This window comes from Pelodiscus sinensis, chromosome 3, assembly GCF_052426305.1.
Source record: "Pelodiscus sinensis isolate ZL-2025 chromosome 3, ASM5242630v1, whole genome shotgun sequence".
Lineage (NCBI taxonomy): Eukaryota > Metazoa > Chordata > Testudines > Trionychidae > Pelodiscus > Pelodiscus sinensis.
The window spans coordinates 113,877,345-113,895,889 of record NC_143054.1 but is presented as its reverse complement, the minus strand read 5'-3'; the positions used below and the strand labels follow the sequence as shown (position 1 = coordinate 113,895,889).

Below are 18,545 nucleotides of genomic sequence, written 5' to 3'. Positions count from 1 at the left end.
TCTCCCCTCTTGTCTTCATGCATTCTTCCATGTTGCTCCTAACCCAGAGAATGATCTCCCAATCCCACAGTGCTGTCAAATCCCTCCTTAAAGAGCCCCTTCTCTGCAAGGCCAACCATAAAAAAATATATTGAAAAATTTAAGAAAGCTTTATCTATAATGACTGCTTCTTCAGGGTTCTTTTGCTCTTTGTAGAATGTCTTGATCTTTTTGTTGTATGCAGCACCAAGCACACTATCTCAACTGCACAAACAATACATACATTTACAATACGTATAGATGCATTTGTAAATATACATTATGTACTATAGCAAACAAACCACTCAGCTATGTAACCTCTACACATGCGCTGTTTAACTTTTTCCTCCTTAAATAGCAGTTAGAACATTTCTTAAAACATAGCAATGAAATACTAAATTTTTTGAAATAAATGGGTATTCTAACTCTCCTTCATATATGTTTTCTAAGGCATCCCTGTATCAATGCACAGCCTTTACACAAGGATTAAAGACATAACTACTCTAGGCTACCGATTATGTTGTTTACAATGTAATCAGTCATTCTGCCACCATAACCAAGACATAACTATGAGTGAGTTCACAGGGGGCTTTGAATAAGAGATTCAGATAGGTCTTGATATAAAAAAATGCAGCAAGTAGGATGGAAAGAGAAAGATACACTTGAAAAATGCCACCTACCTATAAATACTGTGCTGAGTTTTGTTTTTCAGACTCCAATCAGGAGTGGCCCTACACAAGCTGCTGGCAACTGGCGCCCTAGGCGAAACGCGCGATCAAAGCCCTCAACGGCCATTTATCTTGGCGCCCTAGGCAACTGCGTAGGTCACCTGTATTGACAGGTGGCCACTGACTCCAATATTACCTAAAACAGTTTCACTATGGTAGCCTCTGGATTTCCAGCTTTCTGCTTAAGGTATTATTGCAGATATAGTAAAACTATGCAATTAACAGAAGAGTCTAATCCACTATGTATATGAGAGATTTTGTGCATCTGTTTGCTGAAGAGCGTCTCCTAAAATGTGAGAGATAAGACCACCAAATTTGGTATGCACCCTTATCTCATCATAACAAAGTAAAGTAAGGATTTGGTTGTGCCAAGACAATGGGATGTGCATGGAATGTGATTGTTTTTCATCAGACAAAAAGCGAGGGCTATGATTGCAGGGAAAATTATACTCCAGAATGACTACACTGGGCAGCAAAGCTGGCAGCCAGGCATCATGGCCCTTGCAGCCCCAAGCTGGCCAAAAGTAACAGCCTGCAGCCACTCCCACCCTTGCCCTGAGGCCTCCCCCACATTCCCCCCGCCCTGAGTCCCCCACATTCCCAAGCCCCTGCTCCGATTCCTGTTCCCTCTACACCCTCAGCTCCCTGCTCTGAAGGACCCGAGTAATGCCGGTAAATCTTCTAGTATTTTTATAATTGAGAAATTCTGGCTCTTGCATACAGACTCATAATTCAGCTTTACACATCAAACAATATGACAATTTATTAATACAAACTCTTATTTTGGTCACTTGTTAAATAGTCACCTACCAACATAAAGAACGTTTTTTTTAATCTGGCAGAATTAATTGTTCATAAGGAAATTTTCATTTAAGAAGCTAAGGAACTAGCCTGTCAATAACAAGACATCCCAATGCAACTCTATCTCAGTGAAAGTCTCCATCCAAATCCCAATTCAGAAGATAAATACAATATCCTCATCTTACAAGAACTACCTCCTATCACATGAGAAAGGCAGTAAGGAAAGCTGCAGAAGCCTGAAAGATAATTTTTTCAGCAAGAATGTACTATTAACATTATTAATTTTTATCTTTGAAATTCACCATGCCATGTCAGCAATACTTTAGAAAAAGGTTCTTTAAAGTCACAGAGAGCTAAACCATAGCATATCAGACTCAAGTCGCATAAAAAGGCAAGCCGGAAAACCTAAACTATGTCTGCCTAACTAAAAACAAGTTTTCACATCCTTCCTTGCAATCTGTCCTTTTTCAGTTGCGCAACCCATCAATAGCCAACGAGAAGAAGTACATCTATATTTCTGTCACTTATTAAGTATTTTTGTTCTGTTGGGTTTCTTTTAAACAAAGCAAATTATGCCAGCTGAAAACAAAAAATGAGAAAATTTAAGATTAATGGGAAACTGCTTTCTGTTACAAGGTAGGGCGTGTTGCCTTAGTGAACAGCTCCTGGACACATCAGTTATGCAATCCAGTATAATTTACAAAAGAAAAACAGATCTGGTCTAACCTGCTCTACTCCAAACAAGGAAGACTATAATGGAATGTGGCCTGCATTGCAAACACCCTGTTCTCCCTCCACCCAACGTAGACTACTTGCCCCAACATTTATTTAAAAATTCCAGGTATTTAAAAAGCAAACATTATGCTCCAATTGTAAAATAGGTTCCACATCAATGTGATACTCACCAATACACAAAAAATCAAAATCAAAGAAATGGGCCACACAGACTTCTATCTTACTCACAGTATCATAGGTAAAATATAAACAATACAATTTAACATCCTGTTGTTCAGCTAGAAGCCAGGGCACCTTTAACAGAACACAAAATGCAAGCAACTCGTGTGGAAACAAGAGGTAGTAAAACATAAGAGATCCACAGATTAAAAATGCTGTACAGAGGCAAATGACAGTACAAGCGGTACTATGGGTATATACTGTCCTTTGTCATAACTCTTTTATAATAGGATTACAGCAGCCTACATGTGTCCAATTCACACTGGACTTTGCACCTGTCTCTCAGCACAGGCTGAACTTCCCTCTCACTCTTGAGATGTTCTATTCAAGCCAGGATTAAGGTACATCAGTAAAGCAACCTACTCCCTTTGATGTAACTGTTATGTGGGTAAAAGGTTTCAGCTGCTAGCACTGTTCATCTGGTAACTTTTGCCAAATTTTCACCAACTTTTACGAAATTTAAATATAAACAAAACAGTTATATAACAACAACAAAATATTTACCAAGTACTATTTTCTATTGATGATCTTAGCCATGTCCAGACAACTGTCTTGAACTCAGGACACAATGTGCATTTTAATTATGCAAATATCACACAAAATTCTGTCCCCAAATAAGCTCATACAATATGCCCTTTGAAGTCAGTGGGAGTTGTACACATGTACTCGAGAGCATATACATTAAAGACAAAAGCAAATTCTACAATATCAGGGATGGAGGTAGGTAGTGTATATCTGCTTGTATATTCAGAAGCATATTTTTCTATTGTGTATTTAATGGAGATACAACATGGTCTAATAAATTAAGGAAAAGGCTGATAGCTGTCACTCTTTACTGAAAATACCATCTCTGAGAATGTGGCATCTTTGCTATGTGGCACTGGACAAATCACTTTGTGGGAAATTTTCAGACATATTGAGATGGGCATACTGCTACCTAGCATTGCCCAGACTTGCTTTCTGTACAGTTTCAAAGTTCTTTATTAGCAGAGCTGTGTTTTTGAACATATAAATTACCATTTACCTATGCACATTCCCTAGCTCTAGCAAAAAGTCACTGGTAACTGCTGTCCAGTCTGGGCTAGGATAACAAGAGAATTTCAAACTAGGGATGTAAAATTTCAATTATTTGGCTTACTGAATAGTCAATAAGGATATTTCTGCCTTTGAAGTGTAGCAAAAGTCCCAAATACCTTCTCTTGTGAGCATGTCCTGAATGACATTGAAGGTTGGAAGTGATGAGAACAGACACAGACAGAGATGCATCAACTCTCAGCTTTTTGATTAGTCTCAGCCCTCTTAGTAATACTTTGAGTACCTTTCAGGGCCTCTGAGCTTTTTGAAAATCTCACAAGAGCCTCACAACCAAACTGCATTCCAGTTCTCACTCTTGGGAAAGGACAGTTATTTTTAGTCATGCACACCTTTGAAACTTAGGTCTTAATCTGCCTCAGTTTCCCATCTGTAAAATTAGGACAACAAGTACTCATTTACCTAACGCACAAAAAACTGAGAGTATTATTTAGACAATGGTTTGAAAATATAAAGTGCAAGCATTATTATTATTATTGTAGATTTTTTCAACTACGTTTTGGAAACAAAAAAAATATATTAATTCCAATAATTCAAGGCAGCTGACCTACCTGGACTTGAAAGTCTTAGTGATATATTTATCACAATTATATAGAAATTGTATGCATCCAGAAATGTCATATCTCAAAGCCTAGGATAAAATTCACTAATTTAGAATAAGTATAATTCAGATTCTATTCTCAGTCAAACCTATTAAGAGTTACAAACCTGTGTAACTCTTCAGTAGTGACTCCATCTACTGAAGTCAATGGAGGGTAATGTGAACATCTATCAATTCTAAATTAGACTGAGCTCATCAGTCTATTTCACAACTCCCAGACGCCTACAAAAATCACTGGTTAACACTTGGAGCACATTTCTCTGTATTTTTCTATATATAAACATACGCATAAGCACACATCAAGTGTCAACATATCAAGACAGTTAATTCAGATGCTGAAGAAAAATCCTCTTCGATCAATGATTAATTGGCTTTAAAGAAAATGTCACTGTGCTTTGAAGATGTAAGAGTTATTAGTAACCAGCAGATGGCAGAAGCGGAGGCTACTTAAAGGCCTCAACAAATAAAGCTCTCTTAAAACAGAATTATTAAGAGCTACTTCTCCTTCTTTCTGCCTTCTTTCCAAGAAATAATTAGCCATTTTGCCCATCAAGTTACTATACTTTTAAAAAATTGTTAAATAAAAACACTGCCTTGATGACACACTTGCAATATTCTCAAATGTCATTTCTGCGCCTTCTCATATCTCTCGTCATCTCTGCTATGAATGTTGCTAAAAAAGATACAAACCTTTCTGGATTCTCCATTCATAACAGGAATAATTGATCGCTAAGGCTCCACGTCTGTCACGGAGGTTGCAGAAGTCATTGATTCCGTGACTTCCTGTAACCTCCATGAATTCTTCAACGGTCAGGATGGCTAACCACAGGGTCACCTGAGCAGCTGGCCCTGGCGACAGCCACACCTGTTGCTGCTGGAGCGGTTCTGCAGCCAGCTGCTCAGGTGGCCCCACAGCTAGCCACACCAGTCGCTGCTGGAATGATGGAATGGCCCAGGACCAACTGTAACAGTTGCTGCTTTGAGGGCCATGGGCAGCTGGTCCCGAGGCCCACCTGAGCAGTGGTCCCAGGATGGTAGGAGCAGCCACAGTTTAATGGCTCCCAGCAGCAAAGGCCCCCATGGAGATTGTCCCCCAGTGGCAGCCAGAGTGGGTTCCCTCCCGGTGTTGGACACAGTGGCAGCAAGCTCCATGGGGTTCTCCCACTGTTGTGGGAGAGGCAATAGGCTCTTCAGGGCTTCCCCCTCCAAAGTTCAATCAGGGGCATTTTTGTTATAAATCACGGACAAGTCACAGGCAGCGATGTTTTGTACTTGCCCCCAACTTTTACTAAAAATACCCATGATTAAATCGTAGCCCTATTCATAGTTGACTGCTGAAAATACTCTTCTCAGTATTCCATACATCAGATCGGGTAACTGCAGTGTCCCTCTAGGAGTTGAACTTATGGTCTCTGAGACTACAAGGCTGTGTCTAGACTGGCCAGTTTTTCCGGAAAATCAGCTGCTTTTCTGGAAAAACTTACGAGCTGTCTACACTGGCTGCTTGAATTTCCGCAAAAGCACTGACTTCCTACTGTAAGAAATCAGTGCTTCTTGTGGAAATACTATTCTGCTACCGTTCAGGCAAAAGTCCCTTTTGCGCAAAGCTTTTGCGCAAAAGGGCCAGTGTAGACAGCTCAGATTTGTTTTCTGCAAAAAAGCCCCGATCGTGAAAATAGCGATCGGGGCTTTTTTGCGGAAAAGGATGTCTAGATTGGCACAGACACTTGTCCGCAAAAAGTGCTTTTGTGGAAAAGCGTCCGTGCCAATCTAGATGCTCTGTTCCGAAAATGCTTTTAACGGAAAACTTTTCCGTTAAAAGCATTTCCGGAAAATCATGCCAATCTAGACGCAGCCCAAGAGTGAATTGTAGCATGCAGGGCTACTGCAGTAACACAGCATTTGCAGGGTGGAGGAGGAAGACGAAAACCACTTAAACTGGAGTAAAAACAGCATACTGGGGTGAAAAAGTAATATGCCCTCCTTAGTGCAATGGTGTAACAGATTAGTTTATACACTTCACTTGTCTCTTGTAACATTGGATATCCTATATCATAAAATGAGGGCATTATAAAAATCTGGATGCTAACAGTGTATTTTTAAAGGCATTACATATAGTATCTCTTAATTCCTGGAGATACTAAATTATGAAGATGAGGTCATCCGTTTATGCCATGTCACTAAACCGTAAAATCGGTTGCTTCCATCACCAGTGCCGAAATCTCAACTGTACTGATACAACCCCATCAGAAACATCAGCTTTTTTGCACTTCTTTAACAGAACTGTGTCTCTATTGTGCTGAACTGTAGCTCAAAGGCAAATGTCTTCTATTTTTTCTTTTAATGAGGGAAATATAAAATCAGTTCCACAAAGAATATATTTATTGGGAATAAAATAGCTCTAGCCCCTCCCAAAGGCAACAATACAGACGCCTCCCTCCTGAAGCAGAACAGGTAGAGCTATCTCCTACTACACAGCAGCATGGGATACACTTGCATAGGTAACTACCTCTGAACACTGGGAAAAATCCACTTACGGAGTCTGAAAGGCTTTCTTCCTTTGGTTATTTTTAAAATGACACCTGCAAATCACTAATCCAGTTGCCATTTATTTCATATGTCAAATTATAATCCTCACTTAATTTCATACAAAGCAACATAATAGGAATGATTAAACCAATTACATCACAACACATCTTAACATTATTCACAAAGGCAGGATTAGAGCTCAATGCCAAACCAAAGAGCCCCAGTTCTTGACAGAGCTCCCCCACTGTACAAGCATAAGTTTTCCTATTGTCTGTGCAATAGAAAGACAAAGTTGTGTGCCTCCTGATATGTAGATGCGGGACTGTCATTAACAAACTTATTTATATTAGTAATCCTGCATTAAGCTAGAGTCTCTGAATCTCAGCATTAGGTAGAGAAGGCAGGCTGTGTGGCTGCCTCTACAAATAATACTATTGGCACTGTGCAGGCTGAGACATGTGAAAGAGGTGATCTCACCCTTCTCCTCTAAAACACTGAATACATAGTCTTTCACTCTATATTATTTGGGTCAGGTAACTGTTGATATTGAAAGCCCTGGAAAGAGAGAGGGAAAGAAAAGAGAAGAATCAAGTGAAGGCAGGGTCTTCTAAAGCAGAAATATCAAATTCATTTTTATGGAGGGAGCTGAATTCCATTTTTAACTACAGTCAGAGCCACATTAGAAACTACCCACAGTCCACGGTGGAACTCTCCCTAATGTCAACTGGAGGTTTGTAGAAAGGTCAAAGGTCTGATATGGCCTTTATGTAGTATGTAACTAACCCTTTATGCTAAAATGTTTGGATGTCCTGTTGAAAATTAGGTACCTAAATTTCTTAGGTGGCTTTGAAAATCGCAATCTTAGTTGGTATTATTGGGTCACAGTCTTCCCGTCAAATTTAGCATCATCTTGCTATTTATTTTAGAAATGTGCACCTATCTGTCCGTCTGTCAGTCTATTTAAGCACTCCTCTTAAATGGTAAGAGCTAGGACTACCAAATTTGGTATCCAGCTTCCTTTTATCATAACTTAAAGTAAGATAAGGGTTTGGCTCCTCCTGCCCAGAGGGTCTTGAGTTTCTCACAACTGCCAGCCCAGCCATAGGGAGTGGAGGAAGAAAGGAGCCTCCCAGCCAGGATCTGAATTAGCTGAATAATGTGACATGGGGCTGCTTTTCAGTACAATGCTGGTAGTTAGATGAACCCCACCAGGAGGATATGAGGAGTAACAGGGCTGAGGAGATAAAAGGGCACATCAGGGAGAAGACTGTGAGAGGGGGAGCATGTAAAAGGGGATGGATGGGACAGCAGAGATGACATGTAACCAACCACCACCTGCCTGAACTCACCAGCCATCAATCACAGCTGGAAATGGGGCAGGGGATGATGGAGGCCTGCTGGCCAAGAACCAGCATGCAGCAGAGACTGCACTGGTAGACAAGAAGGGGGAATGGCTGGCCCTGCCCACTGCAGCTTTGTTCAATCACCAACCTGGCATACCCAAGTGCATAGTAGGATGAATGGCTGATAATGGGGAAGGGGATGCAATCTAGGCTGACACCATCATCCAGACTCTGATTTTAAGGCTTTTCAACTAAGCCATCCACAATCTGCAAGTTAATCAAATCCACATAAATTGTTTTTCGTAACTTAAGATGTATTTGTATTTGCTATTCAGGATCACTGTTGGGAATCTTGAATCTGAAATTGTTTCACCTCACAAATTCTATTTATTTTCACTGACCATGGGCACACACAGAGGTTTGTTAGCATAGTGTTGCTTATTAACACTGGCCTATGGGACATTTATTTTGCATTCAGAAGAAAGGAAAGGAAAACACTTAGTTTTAAGGGGAAAGCAAAAAAATTATGTAGAAGTTGGAAGCAGGTGTAAAAAATGTTAAGTCAATTAGCTGAATGTTGGATTTACTAACCTTGAGTAGATCTGCCCCCCCCCCCCCCCCCCACTCCCCAGCATATATATAAAAATACCAAATGGCTATTCATCTCCCAATACAAAAATAGCCCACAGTATTCTCTCTCTAGGTATGGACATTCTATTAGTAAAGCTACTTTCTCAGGGAAGAAGAAAAAAAGCCTTTAAAGTTTACAAAATCTCATAGAAAGTCACTACTCGTATCTCTAGTAGGTGATACTGGAAGTGACACTTGTATGGACTGAAACTTATAAAATCCAAAAGATTATGAAAAATCATTAAAATTACTGATGTAAAAAGGAGCTTCAACCTGTCATATCTATGAAGTTGATTTTAAGACAAACGAACCTGTCAGGCCATAAAACAATAGCATAGCCTTTTCCACAGTGGGTTAGGCTGAGAGAGCTATTGCTACAATAATCTTCAGTAATACTTCTGTTTACCCAGCTAGTATGAAGGATTATGGAGATGAGTTCACAAGAGTTGACCCTCTAGGTTTATTAAATATTCAAGAGATATTCTGCATGCATGCTGGGTATTAAATATAAAATGGAAAATGCTGCTGACTACCATATGTTAAATACTTCAAATAATACTAGAGTAGCACTATTTCTTTTTAAATAATTTTGTCAGTTATCATAACAAAAAACATGCAACAAAGACATAACCAAAATCATATTATCATAAATATTTAGATGCTTTTTAAGTGTTAATTTTTAGGGTTGTTTTGTTGAGCTAATTTTATTTATGGTATTCCTTATAAACTTTCAGAAGTTATTTCATTTTCTCTTTATTATTTCACATTGCTAGTAATACCACTGCTAATTTTCTCACCTGCGGTGGTATAACAGCATGTGGGTTTTCAGCAGTACAGGACTCTTCATCGTCATGATTTACCCTAATGTTTCTACAATCTCTTCCCCCTCCCTTATCTATTCTCTCTTCTCAGCTAGCTGGCTATAGCCTACACACAATCTGCCTTGCCTAAAATCATCTGCTACTAGCATTCAATTCAGAACTGTGATCAACACCATAAGGTACATCGACCAGTAAGCGCTAGGCTGCACCCCGACCAGTTTGCAGAATAGCTCGGGAGTGTTCTCTGGAACACTATCCAGTATGCCAGGGATACACTTACAATTGAACACAGGATGAAACAGCTGCTGAATAAACTGCTTTCTGCATTGTGAATAAGGGCCATGAACAAATGAGTTAACCAACAGATTGCAAATCAGATAATGGCTACCAGTACTTAATTGTTAAGCCTTGTGAGCTACAAATTTGTGGAACATGAACAAATCTCGTGTTAAGTCAACTGCAATTTTACAAGTCACTAGAACACTAACCTTCTGCTTTTCCTCCTTGCTCCCTTAAATAAAATTCCCCTGAGCAAACAAAAGAAAATACCACCACCAAACAGCACCACATTCCATCTTCAGACTATGCGATAGTTGTTGAACTGGTGGATCTAAGTCATAGAACCTCAGGCAGGAAATTACCCTCTTCTGTGACATCGGATCCACCAGTCTAAATTGATGGGACCTATATAACAAAACTACATCAAACTACACACCTTCAGTCCAAATGCAGCATCCTCCGAGGCCAAGACTTCAACCTGAAATTATAAGGAGAAAAATCATTTCAAATTTAGCCACTATCAGAAACCTTCCCTGATCGCACCACCAGAATCCAGACCAAATAAATTTCCTGGAAGTGGGGGCACTTGTGTAACCTACCACATGGAAACTTAGATAGGGAACTGGCCATGCCAAACTCACAACCAACCACAGAAATCCTCAAAAGAGAAAGAGGGAGCTCCACAATCATTCTTTAAGACATACACACAAAGTAGATTACTGGTCTAAACCATGCCAGGTGGAAAGACCACAATTTTCCTGTGCCACAAACTTTACGGTAACACAGCTGGAATCTTATTTTTCCATGGAAGTTGAGTCAGAGGAAGAAGTTTCCTGTGAAAATTCAGAATCACCTGGCAGGGTAATTATCTGACACAGCAAATCAGAAAGATCTAAAACCCTGCCCCCTTCATACCTCCCCACTGTGATTAATAAACTGAACAAACTGCATCTGTAAAGTAGACAGCATAAAGTCTCACTTACAGACCCCTGCCTTCTCTTGTGTGCAGCAGATTCTTGAGAAACTCTGGAATTGACAAAATAAGAGCTCTCCCAGCAAAGACTGTTTCTGCCCAATTGCAAGGTTTGGGAGCTCAAGGGATGCAGGATTGTTAACTGCCAAAAGTGAAATTACATATCAGTTGCCTTGCAGCTTACAAATCTACGAGTTGGTAACCTATTAATCTGGACTAAGAGAGCTGAGAGAATGGAAAAAACAGGCACAGTATCTAATTTTCCATCGAAAACGTCAGCTGCTTGTAAATATTTCACATTTCAGCACTTTTAATCTGAGAATCTCAAAAAGCTATTATAATTTCTAATTAACTAATCCCACAATACTCTTTTGAGGTTGGGAAGTGTCCTCATCCCATTTTACATAAAGAGAAAAAGAAGGCACAGGAAGGTTAAGTGATTTTCCCATGGTCATGCACTAAATTAGTAGCAAAGCCTGAACAGAATTTAGGATTCCTAGCCTGAGTCTGTGCCTGCATTAAACACTAGAAAACACGTTTTCACTTTGATTTACATTTTATTTTAAAATGATAATGCTGCATTATAATTTATACAACAAATATAACTAGAACTAATGCATGTAATCTACAGTTTAACTTAAGAAAAGGAAAGGAGGATTTCAAGCAAACCAGGAAAAAAATGAATGGCAAGTTTCAGCCTGGAGACAGTTTTAATGCCAGAATTATAAACCTCTGAAAAAGACATTTTATAATAGAAAGGCAGACAAACTAATGACACTATTTGTGTCATGATCTAACAACATATAGTCCCTATTAATTTACTACAAAAAGGAGGGGAGGCATTCGAATGGAACTTAGGATGGAGAAGAGAACATGTACCACATATGCCTGAATTGTAACCTGTCCTGATTAAGGAATGGCCCTGACAGGCTTCCAAATGGGAACCTGAGGGGTGGTGGAAGCAGACGGGGAACAGAATAAGAAAAATCCACATAAATAAAAACAATCTAGTAATGATAATTATGAGCTCTTAATACTCAAAGGGCTTTCTTTATAAATACTAAATAATCAATCCTGGTTAGATTGCTAAATATCCCTAGTACAGTTTTCAGAAACAGGCACACAGGGTTAATTGACTTGTCCAAGGCTACACAAGGAATAAGCATTAAATGAAGGATTGGGACAAAGCCCAATTGATGGCAACAACCGAGACACTCCGAGCAGTAAAAGCAAGTTTAAGATGATATACTGTACTCTTATTCTCTTTCACAAATGGAACTATTTCCTACAGAAGGCATACAAATACAATTTAAAAACTCAGAGTATAGCTATCACACTGGTTGGAGATTCTAATTACAAACGTTACTAGAATAGCCCTGATAATGTCACTTCTATTTTTCCAGCAAGGATCAAAGAGGCACTGTCAAGCTCTTAGATCTTGGACTTTTAAACCAGTTCTGTGATATAATGTTTTATTTCATCTTGAAGACAGTCCAAAAATATATCAATCTGAATTCTTTGTTAGTATTTCATTTTTAAAACTCACACTTTACTCTGTTCAGTTTATTTTTCACCTCTTTGTACAAAGATTTATTTAGAATTTATCAGAGATGAGGGATTGCAGACACTGTGGGATAAATTCTGCATAATATTCAGGCAAGATACAGAGCATGAGATTTTCCCATCCGTCTTTTCTGAAAAATCATTGCAGCCTGGCATGGGAGGAACCCCCCTCTAGTGGGAATGAGAGGGTACTTCAATCACCACACATATTGTTCAGGTAAAAAATTAGCAAATTTCTCTCTCTAAGAATCAAGCAAAGCTCTGTTTGCATCCTTCTAACAATACATCACCTGGTTTTCACTGAACAAAAAGTGAATAACTGGGTTCATTATTACCTCGAGGCAACCAGGCATCAGGCATCAATTAATAGTTCTTTGTGACAGTTAGCCATTTGTAATTTTAGCTGATTGTTCTGGTTATTTACAGAGTAACATGTTGCCTTCCTATTCTGAAAGAAAGGGAAAAGCTCACTATGAATAATTCAGTACCTTATTGAAGAAAAGCAGACTTGATTCTCAAATAACACTTTTGGTTTCATGTGTCTTTAATACTATCTCCCCTGCAGGTGTTCCACTGAATCTTTGTTGAATGCCCCCTCCACCTCAATTTGCCTGAGTTTTTCACTCCTGACAGTACAACAGAGTCAAAGGTAACTACAACACCTATATTATAAATAAATTATAACTGAAAACACACACACACACACACACACACACAACATATGTATACATGTACATACAAACTCCATCTGTTGTTCAATACTGCCTCCTCCAAATGATCTGAAGAGCTCTAAGTCTTTCCATATTTGATAGTGTGTATGTGAATTTTAATAAACTATATTCTATAGTCAGATCAGATTAATAACCCAGAGCACTATTACTTGTATGTTTCAGGTAGGGATGTAAAATGTTAACCAGTTACCCGGTAAGCATTAGCCTTATCGGTATGTTTGCCGGTAACCAATTAACTGGAGGACTGGGCCGGTGGGAGCAGCCCCTTGCTCACGCACCCGCGGCGTGATGGGGCTGGCCAGGTTGGAGCAAGGGCTAGTGGGCAGGACCACCGCTACAGAGCTCCTGCCTGGAGAAGCCCTGCCACAAGACCCCAGCCACTCTGCACCAGCCCTCATTTAACCAGTTAAACAATGAAAATTATATCATTTAACCCGGTTAACTTTTTAAATGGGTATTTACGTCCCTAGTTTCAGAGGGGTAGCCATGTCAGTCTGTTTCAGCAAAAATAACACGGACGCACTGATGTCACAGTAGCATTTCTGTATCCCTTCCTTTACTGTTTTCTTTTCACTTCAGCATCTCAGGCAGCGAGTTGTATCTCATGAAAGTTTATGCCTTAATCCCGAATAAAATGTTAGTCTTTAAAGTGCGACCGGACTCCTTTTGTTATTGCTTACATGGTGCTCTAAGCCATAATTGAAGAATACTGCAGTATTCCCTGTTTTTTGTTTGTTTTTTTAATTAAAGAAAGGCTATTCAGAAGCTCCTTAGGTCAGCCAGAGATGTCCCTGTTGAACAATATATGGCGCACTCACAAGTGGCAGAGAGAGTAGCTCTCCAGACTCTTCTACCTTAGGGAGTGAGACTTAAATATTTTTTGTTTTGCTTCTAAGTAAGAAATTCATACAGTACATTCCAAACACCAGAAACAGGATTGCATCACAAACAACAAAAGACTTATTGTAAAAACTATGCAAAAAGTATTTAATTGTCAACTCCTGCTGAAAGCTCCAAGAGTTGTAACACAAAGCAAAATTATCAGGAGTATTCTGAATACCACCCAAACAGACAGGGTAACATTTAGATGCTGTAAGGAAATTATAATAATTTGGCCAAATCCCTGTCCTTGTTCAAAGTTTACACAATTCCTCTTGATTTCAGTGGGGCTTCATCTACACTGCAGGTTTTGCTGGCAGTGAATATGCAAACGAGGCACAGATTAGCATATAGCTGCACCACATTCGCATAAGTTACACACATTGTTTTTGCGCAAAGGGTTTTTGCGGGGAAAAAAAGTAGTGTGGAGCGGGTTTTTGTTTTTTTCCCACAAAACCCCCGTTTTGCGCAAGATCCTTATGCCTCTTCCAGAAGAGTCATAAGGATTGTGCAGAAAATGGGAGTTTTGCACCAAAAAGCCACGTCCACACTACTCTTTTTCCTGCAAAAACCCTTTGCGCAAAACAGTGTGCCTTAATTATGCAAATGAAGTGCAGCAATATGCGAATCTGTGTCTCATTTGCATACTCACTGCCAGCAAAACTGGCAGTGTAGACGTAGCCTGGTAGTACGTATGAGAAAATATTGGCTGAAAACTGAAGGGGGACCAAAGAATATAGCACACCGTTAAGGAAAACAACAACAACTTTACATCTGGATTGTTATCCAGACAAAGCAGTATGAAGATTGTGTAGCAAAATATTTTAGATAGAAAGACAAAAATAACCTATTCATACAAAAGAGATGGATTATAATACAATCAGTAGGTAGAAGGCTATGCCTACTTGCATAAAATGGAGCAGACTGCTGCCACTCTGGTTAAAATAAAGTCCTCCATGCTGGTGCTTGTAATTTTCATGGGCCACCCACTACAATTCTGTGGACTAAATTTGCCTGACAGGCTACACGTTAGCCAGTCTTTCTTCCTATTGTCCTCTGTTGGATAACTGTTCTACGGAGCTTCTCTGTTACTTAGGTATTAATTTTTTCTACTTGCCTATCTATTAAAAAGGCTGGCTTCTTGGACTTTTAAACTATGCTCAAAACAAAACAAACAAAAAATGTAAGAAACATTTTAATAATGACTTACTGTGATGCTTCTGTCTTCGGTCTTTGTTGAGAAGCTCAATCAGATTAGAAAGGAAATGCCTTCTCCTCTGGTTCCCTTCCATGATAACAGTATGAGAATGGGAAACAGGCATATCTATCCTGCATTAATGTCAGATTGCCTTCCCCTCTTCCAGGTCCATCTCATATTTGATGGAACCAAGCAAACTAGATGAGTCAGAGTAGTACAATTGTGTGTAGTTCTGGCCAATGAGAAGATGGTGGGTTTGCTGCTGCTGGAGAGGATATACTCTGGATTAATTATTTAGCACGGAAGGCCATGTTAAAGCAGGTGCTCCAAAGTAGCTACTATCATGTCGGTCTTCTCTAGAATGCCTCCCCCTCTCTACTGTACAGTAGCTCAGACTAGTTATTTATAATTTCCCCTTACTTGAGCTTCCCTTGAAACTGTACAACAATTATAGGATATGACTGTGAATACTCTCTGTGATCTGTGCTAACTTCTGATGAACTGTCACAGATCTACTGATGGTATATGATCTTAATGAACTAGGCCTGAGATACTGGAGGGACCATCATAAACCCCAGAAGGGCAGCTGAGATCACCTGTGATTTCCTTGCTCTCCACCCCAGAGCTTTTCTTTGATTACATTGATCAAGGCCTCTTTGGTTCAGGGAATGCCATCAGTGGAACTCCTATTCCCCCTTAAATATGTTGTCTCGCTGTAGCTGGACAAAATTTAAAAAACAACAAATGGTCCTGCAGCACCTTAGAGACTAACAAAATATGAGCTTTCATGGGCACAACCCACTTCTTCAGATAAATGGAGCAAGGGCTCCAGAGGTACAAATAAAAAGAGCGAAGATGGGGAGCGAATGGGGGAAAAAAACCTTGTCAATTAAAGTGTCTGAGCTAAATGAAGCTAACAGAATGGGCTGTAAGTGCACAATTCTTAGCTTTAGATTTGGTGTTAACTATAATGGTGTTAACTGTAATGGCCCATCCAGTTCACGTCTTTGTTCAAACCTTGGTTAAATGTGTCAAATTTGCAAATGAAGACAAGTGTCACAGTTTCTTTCTCTGGCTGGTTTCTGCAATTGTTCTGTAAGAGGAGTCACTTTTAGATCCATTAATGAGTACTCAGCAAGTTAAAAAGGTCCCCAACACGTTTCTGTGTGTTACCATTTCGATTATCTAATTTGTGTCCATTAATCCTTTGTTGTAGAGGCTGTCCAGTTTGGCCAATAAACAGGGCACAGGGGCATTGCTGGCACTTGATGGCATATATCACATTTGTGGATGTGCAGCTGCATGAGCCTCTGATGTGGTGGCTTATGTGGTTAGGTCTTGTGATGATGTTGCTTGTATAGATGTGTGGACAGAGTTGGCACTGGAGTTCATTGCAGGGGTGGGTTCCTGGGTAAGTAGGATTGAAGTGTGCTGCATGGTTGTTAGAGAGAATTTGTTTCAGGTTAGGGGGCTGTTGGTAGGTGAGGACTGGCCTGTTTCCCAAGGCCTGTGAGAGTGAGGGATCATTTTCCAGGAAAGGTTGTAGATCTGTTAATAATGCGGTGGAGGGGTTTAAGTTGGGGGCTGTAGGTGCTGACCAGTGATGTTCTGTTGCTTGTTTGGCCTATCATGAAGAAACTGATGCCTGCGTACTCGTCTGGTTCTGTCAGACTTTTCTAGGTGGGTATTTAAGTTTTAAGAGTGCCTGATAGAGATCCTGTAGCTGTGTGTCTCTGTCTGTGGGATTGGAGCAAATCGGGTTGTATTTTAGAGCCTAGCTGTAAACAATTGATTGGGAAATGTGTCTTGGATGGAAGTTAGAGGCATGTGAGTAAGTATAATTGTTGGTAGGTTTCCGGTATAAGGTGATGGAAATGTGGCCATCATTTAATCGAACTGTAGTATCAAGGAAGTGGATCTCTTATGTGGACTGTTCCAGGCTAAGACTAATGGTGGGTTGGAATTTGTAGCTGGATAGAAAGCATGGTGTATGAGCTTTCTGTCCAGGTCAGTAATTCTAATTTTGGACTTCATATTTTCTGAGACCTTACTTCTGCTTATTTCTTTGTTATACCAATGCCATCCCATGTTCCCGGAAGGCCTCGGGGTTCAACAACAATTAAAATGAATGTACTAATTTGTGAAATATGACAGATATCTAACAACAGATACCCCAAATACAAAACTAAGTGATAAAATTTACTTCTTTTAAATTAATATAGTAGCTGTGTGTTCTTTTTATGTTAAATAGGATTGGAAATATTTTCAAGAAACCATATAAACCTTGCTTGTATCCCACAATTGCTTATTAATTCTCCTCATTCTCCTTATTAGCATGTACAGACAACACAGCAGCTCAAGGACGCAGCTTGCTGAAACAGCTCTGTACTTGGTTAGCCAGAATTACAGAAAAAAAACATGATGATGTATCATATTGTTAAATACTATTTAGCAGAATAGACCTGCCCAGTTCATATTTTAAAACAACTTAAAATATCACAACAACTTTGGGAATCTAATTGACAGGAAAGAATGCGCTCAGAGCTTTAATGGTGTTCATAATACATGTTCTTGGACATGATTGTGACTAACCCACTGTTTTAGTTTCCCATTGCAAACATTCTGAAAATGCTAGGAACAAGGCCAATCCCTAAGAAGCAAAAAGAGATTAGACTCTGGATATTGGCTAAGTAAAAGTGGTAACCATCAACCTGGTGGGATGCCATAGCTATTGCAGAATAACATAAGGAAAGGATAGAAAGTTTTATGTTACAAAGCAATGTAACAGTTCCCCCACCCTGGAAAGAAAAGACAGACAGATCTATTTAGACCACTTATCAAGGTATAGCTACCAGGAACGCTGGCTAAACTGACATTTGGGATTGCTGCTCGTTTCTGCCTAAGGTCAATAGCTCCAGTGCATTTTACCAGAAGATGAAATACAAGAAACATTTTATATAAACATGTTATTCTGTTACTGTAACACATGCACTATGTTTAAATGCTACTTAACTGCTTCCTGACTGGCTCTGTAGGGAGCCAGTCCTGTATACACTATACATATATAGAGAGAGATTTGTGGATTCTGATAAGTTTTACACTTTGTTTCTCTCCATTTGGGGGGACAGAACCTCTCTGCTGGTGTAAATTGGTGTAATTCCACTGAAATCTGGCCTTTGGTATTTATGTATTTGGTGGAATAGAGATCAAAATGACTGGTGTACTGTGCATTAGTGTCAGAACCCAGAAGTGGCTATTTTATTTTCCTTACAAACATCCCTTATTAGGAGAATGGAGAGCAGTATAAATACACTGTTAAAGCCTTTCATACTCAGACATTCTGACACATTCTGGGTTCTCTTGAAGAGCTCCTGTTCGACCCTGCCACACATACGGTGGCAATTA

The 18,545-nt window shown here is 39.6% G+C and overlaps 1 protein-coding gene across 17 annotated transcripts in view; it reads right to left on the bottom strand.

Annotated features, from left to right (window-relative positions):
- The window catches only part of ARID1B (AT-rich interaction domain 1B), a 451,067-nt gene that overhangs the window by 190,345 nt on the left and 242,177 nt on the right, over positions 1-18,545 (bottom strand). For 12 of the 17 annotated variants that reach the window (XM_075924505.2, XM_075924499.2, XM_075924501.2 and 9 more), the window contains one exon: positions 10,233-10,274. The exons of the other annotated variants lie outside the window; for them this stretch is intronic. In XM_075924505.2, coding sequence (XP_075780620.2) covers positions 10,233-10,274 — 42 coding nt within the window. The remainder of the gene's footprint in view (positions 1-10,232; positions 10,275-18,545) is intronic. 17 annotated transcript variants of the gene reach the window in all.